This window comes from Pelecanus crispus, chromosome 14, assembly GCF_030463565.1.
Source record: "Pelecanus crispus isolate bPelCri1 chromosome 14, bPelCri1.pri, whole genome shotgun sequence".
Lineage (NCBI taxonomy): Eukaryota > Metazoa > Chordata > Aves > Pelecaniformes > Pelecanidae > Pelecanus > Pelecanus crispus.
The window spans coordinates 13,091,678-13,105,721 of NC_134656.1; the positions used below are offsets into that span (position 1 = coordinate 13,091,678).

The 14,044-nt window shown below is 51.0% G+C and overlaps 1 protein-coding gene across 1 annotated transcript; it reads right to left on the reverse strand.

Annotated features, from left to right (window-relative positions):
* Positions 1-2,939: 2,939 nt before the first annotated feature.
* Positions 2,940-8,557, reverse strand: PKIG (cAMP-dependent protein kinase inhibitor gamma). Its single transcript, XM_075721402.1, has 3 exons — positions 8,445-8,557; positions 4,163-4,338; positions 2,940-3,019 (listed from the first exon to the last, which is right to left on the reverse strand). Exons 1-3 carry the CDS (start codon positions 8,555-8,557, stop codon positions 2,940-2,942), a joined length of 369 nt encoding a protein of 122 aa, XP_075577517.1.
* Between the last annotated feature and the right edge of the window lie 5,487 nt (positions 8,558-14,044).

Consider the following 14,044-nt stretch of genomic DNA (forward strand, 5'->3'; position numbering starts at 1 on the left):
AGTTGCTTGTTTGGATTCTGGACAGTTGATTGTTAATCCTGTTTAATAAAATAACAAATTTATATTAAAAGAGAAATCCTCTTGCCTTTCTGTTCAAGGGAGACTTAGGAACCGTGGCTCACAATGTGAGCCATCGTAGCCCTGCCAGAGCACGAGCGTTAATCAGTAGGTGTGATGGGGGCTTTGGCAGCCCAGTTCCTGCCTTCTCCTGTTGCCAGGTCAGAGCACTTTGAAAGCTAATGCGGGGCAAGCCAGTGGGAAGGTACCCCTGCTCCCTTGCTAGACAAGCAAGTTGGATTTATGGATGCAGGTTGTTCCAACCTCATGTGTCCTTTTCCCTTCAGTAATCAAAGGGACGTATCTCACTGCTAGAAGCAGCAGCACCGTCACTGTGTACTCTCACTTTTTCAAGCACATATCAAAAATAGTTTACAAAATCTTTTTGCCTATCTCCTGAATTTTGTCCAGTCAGTTGATGTGACGAGCCGGAAGCGGCGCAGCCTGGGCTCCCTGGCTGTTGGACTGCACTGTCAGCTCAGCCAGGGGAGTGTTTGCTGAAAGATGATCATTTAGTGCTTGGTTAGAGTTTCAGGAGGTCCAGCGTGCCCCTATGTTCAACTGAAATGATGGACTTGGAGCATCCGTGTGATCAGCAGCTTTGCAAGTCAGGATGCGGCTGGATTAAGCCAGTGCCCTTGGTCTTTCAGCACAATCAGTGATGGCAGCTGACCTGGCTCTTTCACTTTCAGGGGGAACCTGATGCCTCTCGCCTGTCCTCTGAGGGTAGCTGGCCAACAGGTCCCTAATCATCTGCCTAAATATAGTTCTGGAACAGATATTTTCTGACCACAGAGACCTAAGATTAGCCCATGTTTGACTGCTGGAGGTCTTGCGTGGTGCACAGTCCCTCTGCACTGCCTTTTGGCTTTGTGTGTGTCAGCATGAGCCAAAAATACTGTTCAGTGGCAGTGAGGAGAACTGGAAATGGGGCTTAAAGACCCAACTGTGTGGCCAGCCAAGCCCAGGAGCTACCCGCTGTTTTGCCCCTGAGCACGGGGAAATGGGAGCAGGCTCTTGGCTGCCGTCTGGGCACAGAGCTGCAATAGTATCCAGGCAGCTCTGGGAGCCGAGCTGGTTTGCAGCTGCCAAAGCAGCAGATGCAGCCTCTACCTGGCTGCCAAATCCTTATTTCCTGTGGGGGCTGGGGCCATGGATATCTCTGTCCTGGTCCTGTGGCCCGAGGGCTTCCCAGAGGCCCACAGACAATTGTCCTTCTGTCTGGCAGCTGCTTCTCTGCTTATTTATGGTCTTGTTTTCTTTGATAAATCTCAAACTTGTAACATACAGTTCTTCCCTAGGCTGTCAGGGTGATGCTTGTCCTTGTGTCACCAGTGGAGAGTATTTCTCAGGCCAGCTCTGCCTTGTCCCTGCCCCGGCCATTGAGCCCAGCTGGGCTGTAGCTGCCTCCCACAGCTCCAGCTGGATTGGCCCTGCCTGGGCTGGGTGAAATGCCAGTGATGGTCTCATAGCGCTGTGCTGCAGAAGGAAGATGCCTCCTCCCACCGGTACCTCTTCTGCTGGTGTCTGGGCCACTCCACCAAGTCCCAAGCCAGCCTTGTGTTTGACTTCTGGGGTAGTAACATGGAGGGCAGCAGTGCTCCCATGGGTGGATCATAGAATCATATAATTGAATCGTTTAGGTTGGAAAAGACCTTGCAGATCATCAAGTCCAACCAATAACCTAGCACTGCCAAGTCCACCACTAAACCATGTCCCTAAGCACCACATCTACATGTCTTTTAAATACCTCCAGGGTATGAAACACCCATGGGAAAAGCACTGCCTGACAGCAAACCTGGGAAAGTGGAGGTAGACTGTTAGCATTTTTTGTGCTCAACTACATCGGCTTCCACCTGAATGGTGCAAACGCATGGGGTTTCACAGACTCAACCAGAAGGAACTCTTGTAACACAGCTTGGTATCTCCCTATCAGGGGAAACTGGTATAACCACCCTGCAACTCAACCAGCTACAAGGCAAAACAGAGGAAGAAGAAACATCCAGGCAGAAAAAAACCACCTTCAGTAATTGAAGGCTGTGTTATTTATTCCAACAGCTTATAGAGTTTTATCAAACCATCTTGAACACAAAACACGTCTCCTAAAAGAGAGAATGGTGTGAGATCCTACCAGAGATCATCTCAACTAACAGCTTGCAAAGTTAAGCCTGAATTTCAACAGTCAAACCCGCAAAATGTTTCTCCCCTCCCCTTAACAATATCTTAAAATCCTAAAACCCCAAGAAAAAGATGCCTGTGGCTGGTGGTGCTGGGTCTGTAGGTAGAGCTTGTCCATACAGAGCTGTGCTTTGGTCCTTTCCTGATGCTAAGTGGCAGCAGCACAGGTGAATGGTGCTTGACATGAAGGCAGCGGGACCGGCTGGGTCCCTTCCCCACTGCCCACTGTGACGAGGGGCCACATGGACAGTCCAGAGGCCAGGTCAGGTCTAAGATGCAGATGAGGGTGAGGCTTAGAAAAACCAGTAATCTAAATTTCTCATCTACGGAAACAGAATAAATAATAGTCTAAATTTGCAAAGGAGGAAGGTACCTTGGACAGGAAAGTCTGATGTGTCTATTATTACTGAAATTGTTTTTTCCCCTAGGGGAAAATTGCAGCTAAGGCATCTTGAGAATGGCTCATATCACTACAACCATGGCAGTGTTGCTCTAAATTGTTAGGGATGGGAGCAGAAGTCTTTTGGAGGTGCCAGTCCTTGCACAGCATCTTGCGGCTCTCTAAACAAAAATGGTTGCAGCAGAGGCATTTGACAGACAACTTGCCGTTCCAGGTTGGCTTTTGTCCACAGATTCAATAGCAAATTCTTGTTTAACGTTCACAGCAAGGCCCTCCTCCTGCCCATCCCACCCCCTGTACACTGTCATGGAGAGGGGCTGTTTTCTTGCCCCTTTGGTCTTGCTCCAGGGTCGTTCTCAGAAGAAGTGGCATCTCTTTGGCTTTCTGCAGAAGGGAGGATTGGGAAGAAAGTACAGTTACACTCTGCTGAGGACACAAGCGATCAGTAATTGCTATAGCTGATTTTATTCAGATCTCCACCTGAAGACCTATCACTACCATCCTGTGGCCAGATATTTGGCTTAAGAGTATTGGGTTCTCCCTTCACGTTCCTGGAGCACAAATGCTTCTCAACACATCTGGTGATGCTGGGAGAGAGCCTCGGGGCAGGGATGTGCTCTCCTTGTCTCACCCTGTAACAGCAACTTGCGAGTGCTCCAGGAATGTCTGACCCACAGCCTGGCAGCAACCTGAGTTGCCCTCTGTTAGAAGAGCTCTAATTTGTGCTTATTATGGACAGGTGGATGGACATGTGCTAGTATGGACATGTTGGGGTAATAGGTTTTAAAGTAATTTTTATAGTTACAGATTGTAAGTTGGAGGAGTAAAAGAGAAAGGGCAAAAAATGAGTTTATCCCTGGCAGTGGTGCTGTATGTTTTGAGGCTTATTAGTGAAATCAGACAGGCTGGTTTGCTTGGGCTCTGAACAGAGGATTTATGCTGGTTGTAGTCAGCTGGTCAGCATGTATTGAGCAGAGTGATACTGCTGCCATGTTTGGGCTATGGGGGAAGATTTGGAGATGGCTGGTGGTGTTTAAAATTATTTCTGGTGATTTAAAATACTGTGGAACTATTTGAGGGGCTGATTTTTTTTTTTTAAATAAAACAACCAACAAAGAGAAAGCAAGCCACAACCCATCCCCCACTTGATTTTTATAAAGCGTGAGATATATCTGTTGTGTAATTTGCTCTGGGAAGGCTGTTGGTCAGTCCATGCCCTATTTGAGCACCAGTACCTCTACGAACCAGCTGAGCAAAGGGCCTTGGCTGGAGCGTGCAGGGCTCGTGTGCTGGGAACCCTGGGACCATCCCCTTGGTTGCAAGAGCCCCTCAGCCTGGGGAGTATCCCACTAGCTGAGTACCCACCAAGCCTGAAGGCCCTGACTGCACCAAGGAATGGGATATTCCTCCTGAGCATCCATGTGATGCTCCCAGGGAAAACACTGGTTAGCTGTCCTGCCATTTTGTGCCTTGCCCTTCCAGCCTGGGTGCCAGGAGCTGGGCTTACCAGTGTCTGTGGCAGCTCACCTGCTCCTTCAACGGCAAGGTCACCTAGGTCCTCAGTCAGCTTGCGCATGCTGATGGTGGTTGCATCTCGTTGGATGTCGTGGACAGCATTCCTCCGACCAGCCCGATCGCAGGAAATAAAGTCGGTGTATGTGCTGGACTCTACCTCCATTGCATCTCTATATGCCTGCAAAGCGCTGTGGAGAAAACACAGCTGTGAGGTCAAGGATGCTCGGCAAGCCTCAAGTCATGGCTCCCTCCAGGTTAGGTTACTCCATGGAGTTAAATTACAGCATAAAAAAATAGTCCCTGTAACTCTGCTCCAGTTCCTCTAACAGGAGCTACTGCAATCTTAGATATCGACGCCATCATGTGGGGTGGCATGCTGGGTGACCCACTGTGCCAGGTGACCCACGGTGCTGGGTGACCCACGGTGCTGGGTGACCCACCATGCCAGCTGAGGGCAGGCAGGCAGGAAGGATCCATCCCAGTTGCCGTACCGGCCCTTGTTCTGTCTTCCCATTGCAAAGCAAGGCAGAGAAGGCATTTGCCTCTCCTTTTGAGTTTCTGGCCTTCTCCTTTAGACACTGCAAGGTTGCTTGCAGCAGCTTTTTCCTACAGAAAAAGCATTACAGAAAAAGCCCTCCTTCCTCCTCAAAATGCCACGGGAGCTTTAAACAGAGGCCAAATTTGGCTCACTGCATGGGGGGATGGGGTGCTGATCCAACCTGAATTTGTAATGGGAAATGATCAGGGCCGCGATGGATACCCACTGGAAAGCTCAGGGAGCAGGGTAATATTTTATAGGTACTGGGCTTTGGATCAGTACTGGCCTTCACTGTTTGTCGTATGACAGTGAAAAAGTGTTGGGCTCAAGATATGCACTTTAACGTGAAAATCAGCCCTTCTGTGAGATGTTTGGATCCCTTCAATCCAGGCTTGTGTCTGTGCCAAGTGCACAGCACAAAGAAAGGCTCGGAGTGGCCACTCGTCACCTGCAAGCACTGCTGCAAGCCAGCTCTTAGTTCAGCCTGATGAGTCCTTAAGTTGTTGGGTTTTCATTTCAGCTGATGGTGTAATTTGCCAGTGTTTGTACAGCATGCAGAGCCCAGGGACCTCAGCAGCTTGGGGAACGTATTCAAGGCATCTTGGCTCCTGGGCACAGAGCTAATGAGTGCATGCTGCCTCTGCACTGGAAACCTGGTGCTCTTGGTTCCTGCTCCTGTTTAGTCAGTTTGGCACTCAGTTTGTTTTTCTGCATGGAAATTAGAGATTAATAGTTGTCTTGGCTCCAATTTTTCCCACTAAAAAATGCCTTTAGCCCTGGTGATGTTGTCAATACTAGAAGGAGGTCCTGATTGGAAACACTCATGTGTAATGAGAGACAATTCAATTTCTTGTTATTCACTTGCTTTTGTGTCTTGGGGTTAATGTCCCACTGTGAAATTTGCTTAGCTCCTTTACAAATCCTGCTTAATATTGATCTTCCTACTCGGGGAAATCTGCTGGCAGACCACCAGCCTGGGTAGGAATCACACTCCTCAGTCTGTAATCCCTGATGTTATGGCAGTAGAAAGAAGATGCTGATGAAGATGCGATAGCCAGAATAAAAGAGGTTAAATTCTTCCCTTTCCCGAGACTAAGCAGGGTGCAGTAGCCTCAAACCTTCATAAAGCCAGTACATTTCGGTAGCCCCAGTGACTCCTCTCTTGGTGCTGATGCCAGCGCAGGGAGCGCTTGGCACTGGCTCCCTGGTGGGTCGTGGGGCTTGACCCACCCAGACCTCCCGGGAGAATCTGCTCCTCCAAATCCAGCAAATCCTGGCAAACACCCACCTCCTCCCAGGGCTTGGCATCCATCTAGCCTCTGTTAAATGAGCCCCAGAAAAAGCTGCATCCTTTGCCCCAGGAAGAGATCCCAGCTGTTTTTTTTTTTTTCCTCATCTTCCCTCCTTCCATTCCAGGTTTGCCCTTCCCGGGAAGAGGCGCCCGCTCTGGATGCAGCAGGCTGGCTGATCTCAGTGAGCAAAGCACCTTTTCCCTGGGACAGGATGAGCGTCCATCATTCCCAGACAAGTCCTCCTCACAGCTCATCAGAGCCCAGAGGCTGCTGACCTTCTGTCAGAGATGTCACCCAGACTTGGGAGGCTTCCCTAAGAGCAGTCCACACAAGCCTGGGTCCATCTCCATATCAGTGAGGCCAGTTCAGAGCTGGTATGCTCAGGAGTCCTCCTGCCCTTGTACCAGGGGCTGGACCACCTCATTCATAGGATGGATTCCACAAACTGGGGAGCAGGAGGCAACCAGCCCCCGGGACGCAGCTTTCTCCCAGTGTCCCTTGATGTAGCTGCCAATGGTAGATGTGTTCAGTTGTGGCAGCGCTGCGCCAAGGGACTAAATGCCCCATCACATGGGAAAAGGATGGGCTCTTGGTTTAAAAGAGAGAAAGGAACCAAGTGTGCAGAAGCAGGTCCTGCTCGGGGCAGGTTTGGGTCCTGGCTTGGCGGCCAGGAGATGGCGCATGTGATTTATTTATTTTCCATGGCTGGGAGTGTTCCTGTCTTCGGCTCTCCCTGCAAAGAGCTGGAGAGGGGCAGATTTATGAGTAAGATAAATGGGCAGATTTATGTGCAGTTCCTTCACAATTTTCAAGGTGGGCGGCTCTCAAAAGCCTTGCAGGCAGATCCCTCCCTGCTGGCAGAGACACTCCAGCCTCTTCCTCCGGGAAGCTGCTGGACCGAGGAGGTGATGGGAGCGGTTGCCTCAATTTTTGATAGAAAAAACTGATTTTTCAAAGAGCATTTCCAGGCAGGTGCAAAACAGTTCAGTGGGTTTTTAGTCAGTGGAAACATCTTTTAACATCTGCCAGGGACTGGAAAGGAACCACCTTCCCTCTTGCCCACATAGTTCAAACTGAAACTGTGTCACCACGGACAGTCATTTAGCAGTGGCAGGGGGGTGCAAAGAGGAATACATCACCCGCTGGCTCCCCACCTTTGGTTTTTCATACTCCCATGGGCTGGCAGGAGGGAATGATGTGCCAACTCTTGCCAGGCGTTGCAGGAATAAGCCCGCAGCATACAAATACACTGCGCAAGGGTTTCCAGGGCACTTCAAAGAGATGATTCAACTTGTCCCCAGAGGGTCATTTCCTGCCTCCCTTTCCTCCTTGCCACTGATGGTAACAGAAATGGTCCGTGTGCCCTCAGCGCAGCATGCCAGCCCGCAGGGACGGGGCAGGGGATGTGTGGCATGGTGACAAAGGCCATGGGCAGAGCGCTGGGACCTGCTGCCAGCTGCACACTCCTCAAAAGCTTTCTGTGCTGCTTGGAGAGAGGCTGTGTCCCACCAATCGTGAGCACACAGTGCTGCCTGTCCCAGGGCAGCTGGCCACAAGTGAGGAAGCCCCTCGCAAGCTGCCACAGACACCAGATGCATCCCCAGAGCTGCCTCAGCTCCTGTGCCCTGCTGAAGTAACCTGGCCCTGCCAAACATGCTGTTTGGCCTGGACTTATTTTTCCAGTGTCCTATGAAGACTAAAACATCTGGAGCTGTAATAGTCTTGGCTTTGCTGGTGCAGACTCAACTTCCAGAGCTGGTTTTGCTGTCAGACCACAGCTGGGCTCGCTGGCATTTTCCAGGGAAGTTACTCAGCAGCTGGGTCTGCTCTGGGGGGGGCTGCAGCCAAACCAGCCCTATGCACACCGGGGCTGAATTTTACCCATTTAGAAGGTGGATGCTAAGAAATTAAAAGGTTAAATGTTTCTTCTGCCTTTTGGTCGAAGAAACGGGGGCATTTCTTTTGGGTCAGCTCAATGCCCCTCTTGGTCCCAGTTAATTCCCATTTCTCCCCCTTGCCTGCTTCTCCACAGTACAGATCCCAGGGACTACGAGCAAACAGTTACTGAAAATAATACAAGAGTGGCAGACAAATGACCTGGAAACATCATGGGCAAGTTAAATTCAACACAGGGCCATGCGCCTACAGGGCAAACGCAAGCCCTGTGACCTGAGCCAGCAGCCAGGGTCCAACGCCGAGGGGATCGGATGGATGTTACAGTCACACCCAGCCCCGGACTCCAGTTTCAAGGAAACCCTTCGCACGATATTGCATCTGTCCCTTGTCTAGGTTAAACTGTAAGCTTTTTATGGCTAGGAAGGGCTATTTTTGGACTCTGCACTGATGCTGGCTATCATCAGGCTGTGCTGAATTCAGCCTACTTCCCTTCCGCTGCCTGCTCGGCTCCTTTCTGCTCTGCCTCTCTTACCTCTTGCTTTCCTCAGTATTTTCCTCTCCACCTAACCCACCTTTGCAGTGAGTGCAAAGGGCCTCTACGTCAGAGAAAGTCCTGTTTGTCTCTGCATGGCATCCGTGGCACTTTGGAGCATAAGGCAGCTTAGCCCCCTGCTTAGACATCCTTGCCCCTTAGGGTAGCCAGCACAGCATGCCTGGGCTGCTGGAAGGAAGAAGGTTCAAAGGTTAAGCACAGCAATGGATTTCCCTGCTTAACTAAGCCTGAATCATCGCCTGATCCCACCCTACTTTCCTTTAGAGACCTCCCTGGTCCTTGGGGGCAAAGGTCCTTGCTCAGCCTGCCATGCTGTCCCCTGGGACACCCAAGGAGGGGAGCCCTGCACCGTGGCCCCCCCTGTGGCCACAGCAGGCAGCCCCTGAGCACAGGGACTGGGATGCCGAGGTCCCCGGGGGCAGGAGCCCCAGCAGACTCACGTCCTGGGGTGCTGCGGCCCGGCCGTGGCCCCGCGCCAGCCCGTTGCCAGCGGCAGTTGGGACCAACAGCTGCGGCTCTGGTTGGAGACGGCTCCCTGGTCCCACGGCCCGGCCAGGGCATGCTCTCCCGCCTGCCTGGTGTCACACCAGAGGATCTAATGCTCTCTTCTGACCCCCAAATTTCTGGAGTCATAAAGCCACGAAGCCAAACTAAACCTTGCTGTGTTTCTGGGCTGAAATTTCTGTGTTCTGCTGGGGAACAGGGATGCGACCCCTTCTTCTGCTCATGCACTGCATCCCTTCATTGCCAACCTGCAGGGACCAGGGCATGAAGTCCATATGGTCATCTTCGAGCTCTCCGTGTCAAGCAGTGCCCCCTTGCCCTTTCATTCCAGGGTACGGTGACTATTATTAGACTTCTCCTGCTGGGGCAGGATCCATAACAATAGCAAAACATACTCAACAGCCCTGCTGGGCTTTTAAAATATTTACAGTGTAAGGTGGTTTACTGCAGAGGGGGCCTGATAGAGCACAGAGACAGCAGCACCAGGATTTCTGTGCTCCCTGTGGATCTGCTGTGAGGTTTCCTGCTGGGAGACTCACATCCAGCAAGGAGGGAAAAAAATGCTGTAGGGCTGAAGCCAGCACTTGAGGTCAGGGGGTTTCCACCAACTGTCTGACAACTTCCAGCTGGAATTTCAGCAAGTTTTCCACTGACTCTTGTCTGGGAACATGCGTGAGGGGTTGCACATCAAAGAAGGAGGGCTCTGTAACGGTGTTATTGGGGTTAGAGAGTATTTTTAGACCTGTGCTCGTGCCTTGAAGGCCTTGCTATGGCTCATGACCCCCATGCACTAGAGCTTAGATCTGCGTCCAGAAGCTGAACAGAAGCTGCAGATGTCCTGTTGGGAGCCCGGTCTGGTAGCAGCTACATATGCCACAAGAGCTGATAAGGCTGGTGACAGGGTCTGCTCCAGGCACAGAGCTCCCCTGCTTTCCTGATGGGTCTATGTTCTCCAAAATGTGGTGGTGGCAAGTCTTATTGGCCAGAATTGATGTGCTCCAAACTGCTGAAGCCCGAGTTCCCTGGCTGCGTAAGAAAACAGGCAGGACCATGGCAGCAGCCTGATCTCCTACCATGTGTGTCCATCTCATGTGCTGAGCAGCCTCTTTCCAGGTAAGAATAGCGTGGAAAAGCCTCACCACACTTTGGCAATGAAGAGATGTCAAGGTTGGGCATGGCGCACTGATATTTTTGGAAGGCTTTTGCTGTGGGACTCCTTGTAATAACTCTGCACTGTCTGGCTCCTATGCTAAATACAATGAATTCAGCCAGCATAGACATCACAGCTTCTCCAGCCACTGCAGTGGTTTTGCAGGAACAGAGCTTTTAGGGTTCTCTAGGACTTAGTGGAAAATTATAATAGGAGGAGAGCAGATACAGCGGGGGGACCGAGGCTCAGTGCTCATAACAGATCCCTTCTTTTGCTTTGCCCTTGTTTTACATTACAGATGACTGACTTAATGCCTGTAGAACTGGTAACTAATTGCTTAGCCTCAGATTTAAGATTAGGCTTAGACAGACTCCTCTATAACTTCACAAACCTTGCACTTAGCTCTACCAAGCTCCCCAAACTCCCTCCCCTCCCTCCTGGCCTTCAGCACGTCCCCAGGGACCCCCACTGCACTGTCTCTGCCGTCCCAAGGCACGTCCTGCTGCCCCACATCCTCCCGGCCACTGCCTGGCTCCCAGCTGACGTAAGAGATGCTCCAACTGGATTTCCAAATTACAGCCAACCCTTGGCATCGGGGTAGGGTGAGTCCTCATGTGCTCTGCTGTGGTCCCCAAGGGAGAGAGGAAGGCTTGGCAAGGAGCGGGGGAGGCAGGAGGGGATTGCTCAGCCCCACCAGCATCTCGTTAGCGTTAGCATGTGGGTGACAGCAGGAGGGAACCACCCGTCCATCCGTCCATCCGTCAGGAGGGTAGCCTGGCGCCTGGCTCTGGCCACACAGTGCTGCCAGCCTGCATCCCTGTGCCAGGAGCAGGTGGCACGCCTCTGCCAATCCCTGCAGGGCATGGGTGCTAAGTGTCTGCTCCAAAAATCCTCCGCCACAAGAGGAATCACAGTTTGCCTTGGCAACCAGGGTTTGATGGAGCTCTCTGCTCCTCCCTCCCCTCAGCACTGAGCCTCGGCTGCAGCTTCTCACTAAGTTGATTAATGGAAATAATTGGTCTCTTCATGCATCTGGAGACAGTTGCCGTGACAGCAGTTGTATTTTTGTTTTGTTCCCAGGTCGAGCTTGTTTTTCACATCCCACAGCTTCAAGGTGCTAATAAATCAGGGCACTCGGGTTCCCCTCCCTGCCTCCAAAAGACGCACATCCCTCTGAGGGATGGGGTGGGAGAGCTGGATGAGGCACACTTGGCCCTGCCAGCCCTAGGACATGGCAGACTGGCACCTTTCTCCCCCCCATTTTTCACCCCCTCAAGCCAGGTGTGCAGTGGGTGGACACGGTTCTCTGACTTCTGCACAGCAAAGAGCAGTGAGCCAAAGCCCTCATGTTCACCCAGCACAGCCATGAGCACCCATCACCTTGTGAGCCAGCATCCACAGGTCCCTCTGTCCCCTGCAGAGACCCTTTCAAAGCTGTAAGAAGTATGAGGGTACAAGTCCCTCCTCCATTATTCTTTATTTTCTTCCAGCTTCTTATTTAGCTGGCTTTATATATAAACATATTTTTACATGAACAAAACCGGTGACTGTGTGGAAGATCTGCTAATGCCTGAATTGGCAAAGCAGACGAACCACAGACCACAGACTTTAAACCCTTCAGGTGCAAAAGCCCCACAGTTGCTGTTGCAGGGATTTTCCAGGAAGGCTCATGTATTGTCCCTGCTTGTGATGTGCGGACACACCATCATGCCTGGGCCATGGGATGGATTCCTTTGCAATGGGGATCCCCTTCAGGCTTGGGTTCCCTGTCTTCCCCCAAATCATTCAGGGAGAAAAGTCCCTGCTGGGTTTCACCTCAAAGGCTGGAAACTCCCCAGTGGTCCTACAGCTCTTCTGATCACACCAAGGCACTGACCTACTCAAACCCCACTTGAATTCCTGGCTCAGGGATGCTCACCCCCGGCACAACTTCCCCAACACCTTGCAGGCTTCCCTGGGCAAGAAGTCAAATAAGTGCAGAGGACATGCAGCTGGGACTGTGCACAGCTGCCCTTGTCATGTATAAAAGGAAGGGGAAGTCACAGCAGGCCTTGTTGGGATAGCTCTGTTTCTGGGTTGAGGAAGATCTTTCTATAAAGACAGATGTAAGCAAGGATGGGTCTTTATACTTAGCAGGAAAATGAGCAATTTTATCTAGCTTTTCTTTGTGATCTGAGGAGTTGAGCTCTGCTGCTGTGTGAAAGCAGTGCTTGCAGGGCTGGGAAGGAGAGCTTAGTTTGGAAGAGGTGTTGTGCAGGCTCTAATGATGAAGCTTTGGTTGCTGCTAGTTGAGGAGGCTCTGCTTAGCATGGGGTGCATGAACCTGAGAGCCACCTGCCTTGGCTCTTCCTCATTCAGGCTTGCAAAATCCCATAGGAACTCACATCCAGCATCCAAAGAGTCCTTCTGACTCAGTGTGTTGTAAGGGGCTGAAAGAGAAGCTGTGAAACCTCCTGAGGTGTGAGAACCCTGGCAGCTCCCAGCAGTGCCTAAAAATAGCCAGGGCAACTCTTAAGAGTGTCACTGTGGAATGAGGCTGATTAGCAAAACCAGGCTTAGCTCTGCTCCCTGCACAGAAGAAAGCCACCAGCAGGACTCTAGCCCAGGGCAGGGGCAGGGGGAAGACCTGTCTTCGGGAGCTGTGAAAGGGATTAGATGGCTGGTGCTATTGGTGCTTTACATACAACATAAATGGAAAGTGTAGGAGTTATAAATAGGTTGGCAGTGAGACGTGGCTAAGCTACGCCCTTTCAGGTGGCCCCGTGCTTCTGTTACCCACTGAAATGAGCACTTTGGCTGTGCTACCCTGCTGGGACCCCCACCTGGGCAGAGAAAGCTCTGCTGGCCTGCACGCCCCCTTCTCTGAGTATTTCTGTGATGGATGGAGAATTTTTGTACATCTGTGTCAGGTGACAGCAGCTTCTGATTCTTTCTGCTGGCAGGGTAAATCTGTCTGCATAAGTCAGCAGGAATATCACATCTAGACACAAGTTGAAGCAGTGCTTGAGAGATGCCTGTAGCATTATACTGGGGATGCTCAGTGATCATCGCAAGTTATAGTCTCAGAAAACGGAAAGCTTCTAATGAAATGAATTGCCAACTATTTTATGGTCCACTGAAATGCAGCCTGGGTATGGAAGGACATGAGGTGTCTCTAGCATACACAGGAAAGATGCTGGGTACAAGAGATGAACTGCTCTGAGGGATCTGCAGGAGGAATGTCTACATGCACCAAAGAGTCCTGAGATCCTGTATTGTCGGATCTGCAAACAATACAGCGGTGGCAGCTCTGTGTAAGGGAAAGCTCAGCACAGGAACAAGAGAAAGCAGCAAGGTGATCTGAGGACTGAGGAGATGCTCTGAGTGCAGGAGCCATGGGAGTGAAACCATGGAAAGGACTGTCTGAGTTGGTAGATCTGCCATTTACACCAGCACCACAAAAGGTTAAGCTTTGGAGTTTCCCTGGATCTTGCTGGCCTGACTATGTCCAGAGCAAAACTCACTTACATGGTTATGTATGGGCAAAAAATATTCCCATGCAAAGCGCGCGGGCAGCCTGAGAGTAGGATTTGCACACAATGTCCCCACCACTGGCAGGGGAGAGGCTGTGCAGCACGGCTTGCACTAGGGGCTGCCCTTAGGGTCAGCGTTAGAACATGGCTTGGTACAAGTATGTGGCTGTGAGGTATGGAAAATACAGCAGGAAAGTTATTACGGCAGAATTGTTCATATTTTTTTCCTCTTAGCTTTCTAGCATCTAGTAATTTGGAATACTTTGGGAGGTCAAATGACTCTATGAAACAGGAAGGAAAAAACCCGTTCCTGTTTATGTCATATCTCCCCGTGAATAAAAATTATATCAGTCCATAGTGTGAATCCCTACCTGATTTAGTTGACTTTCCTTCTGGGCATGACTTCAAACAGGCTTCATACACAGCAGGGCAGCAGCTTCTGGGGAAGG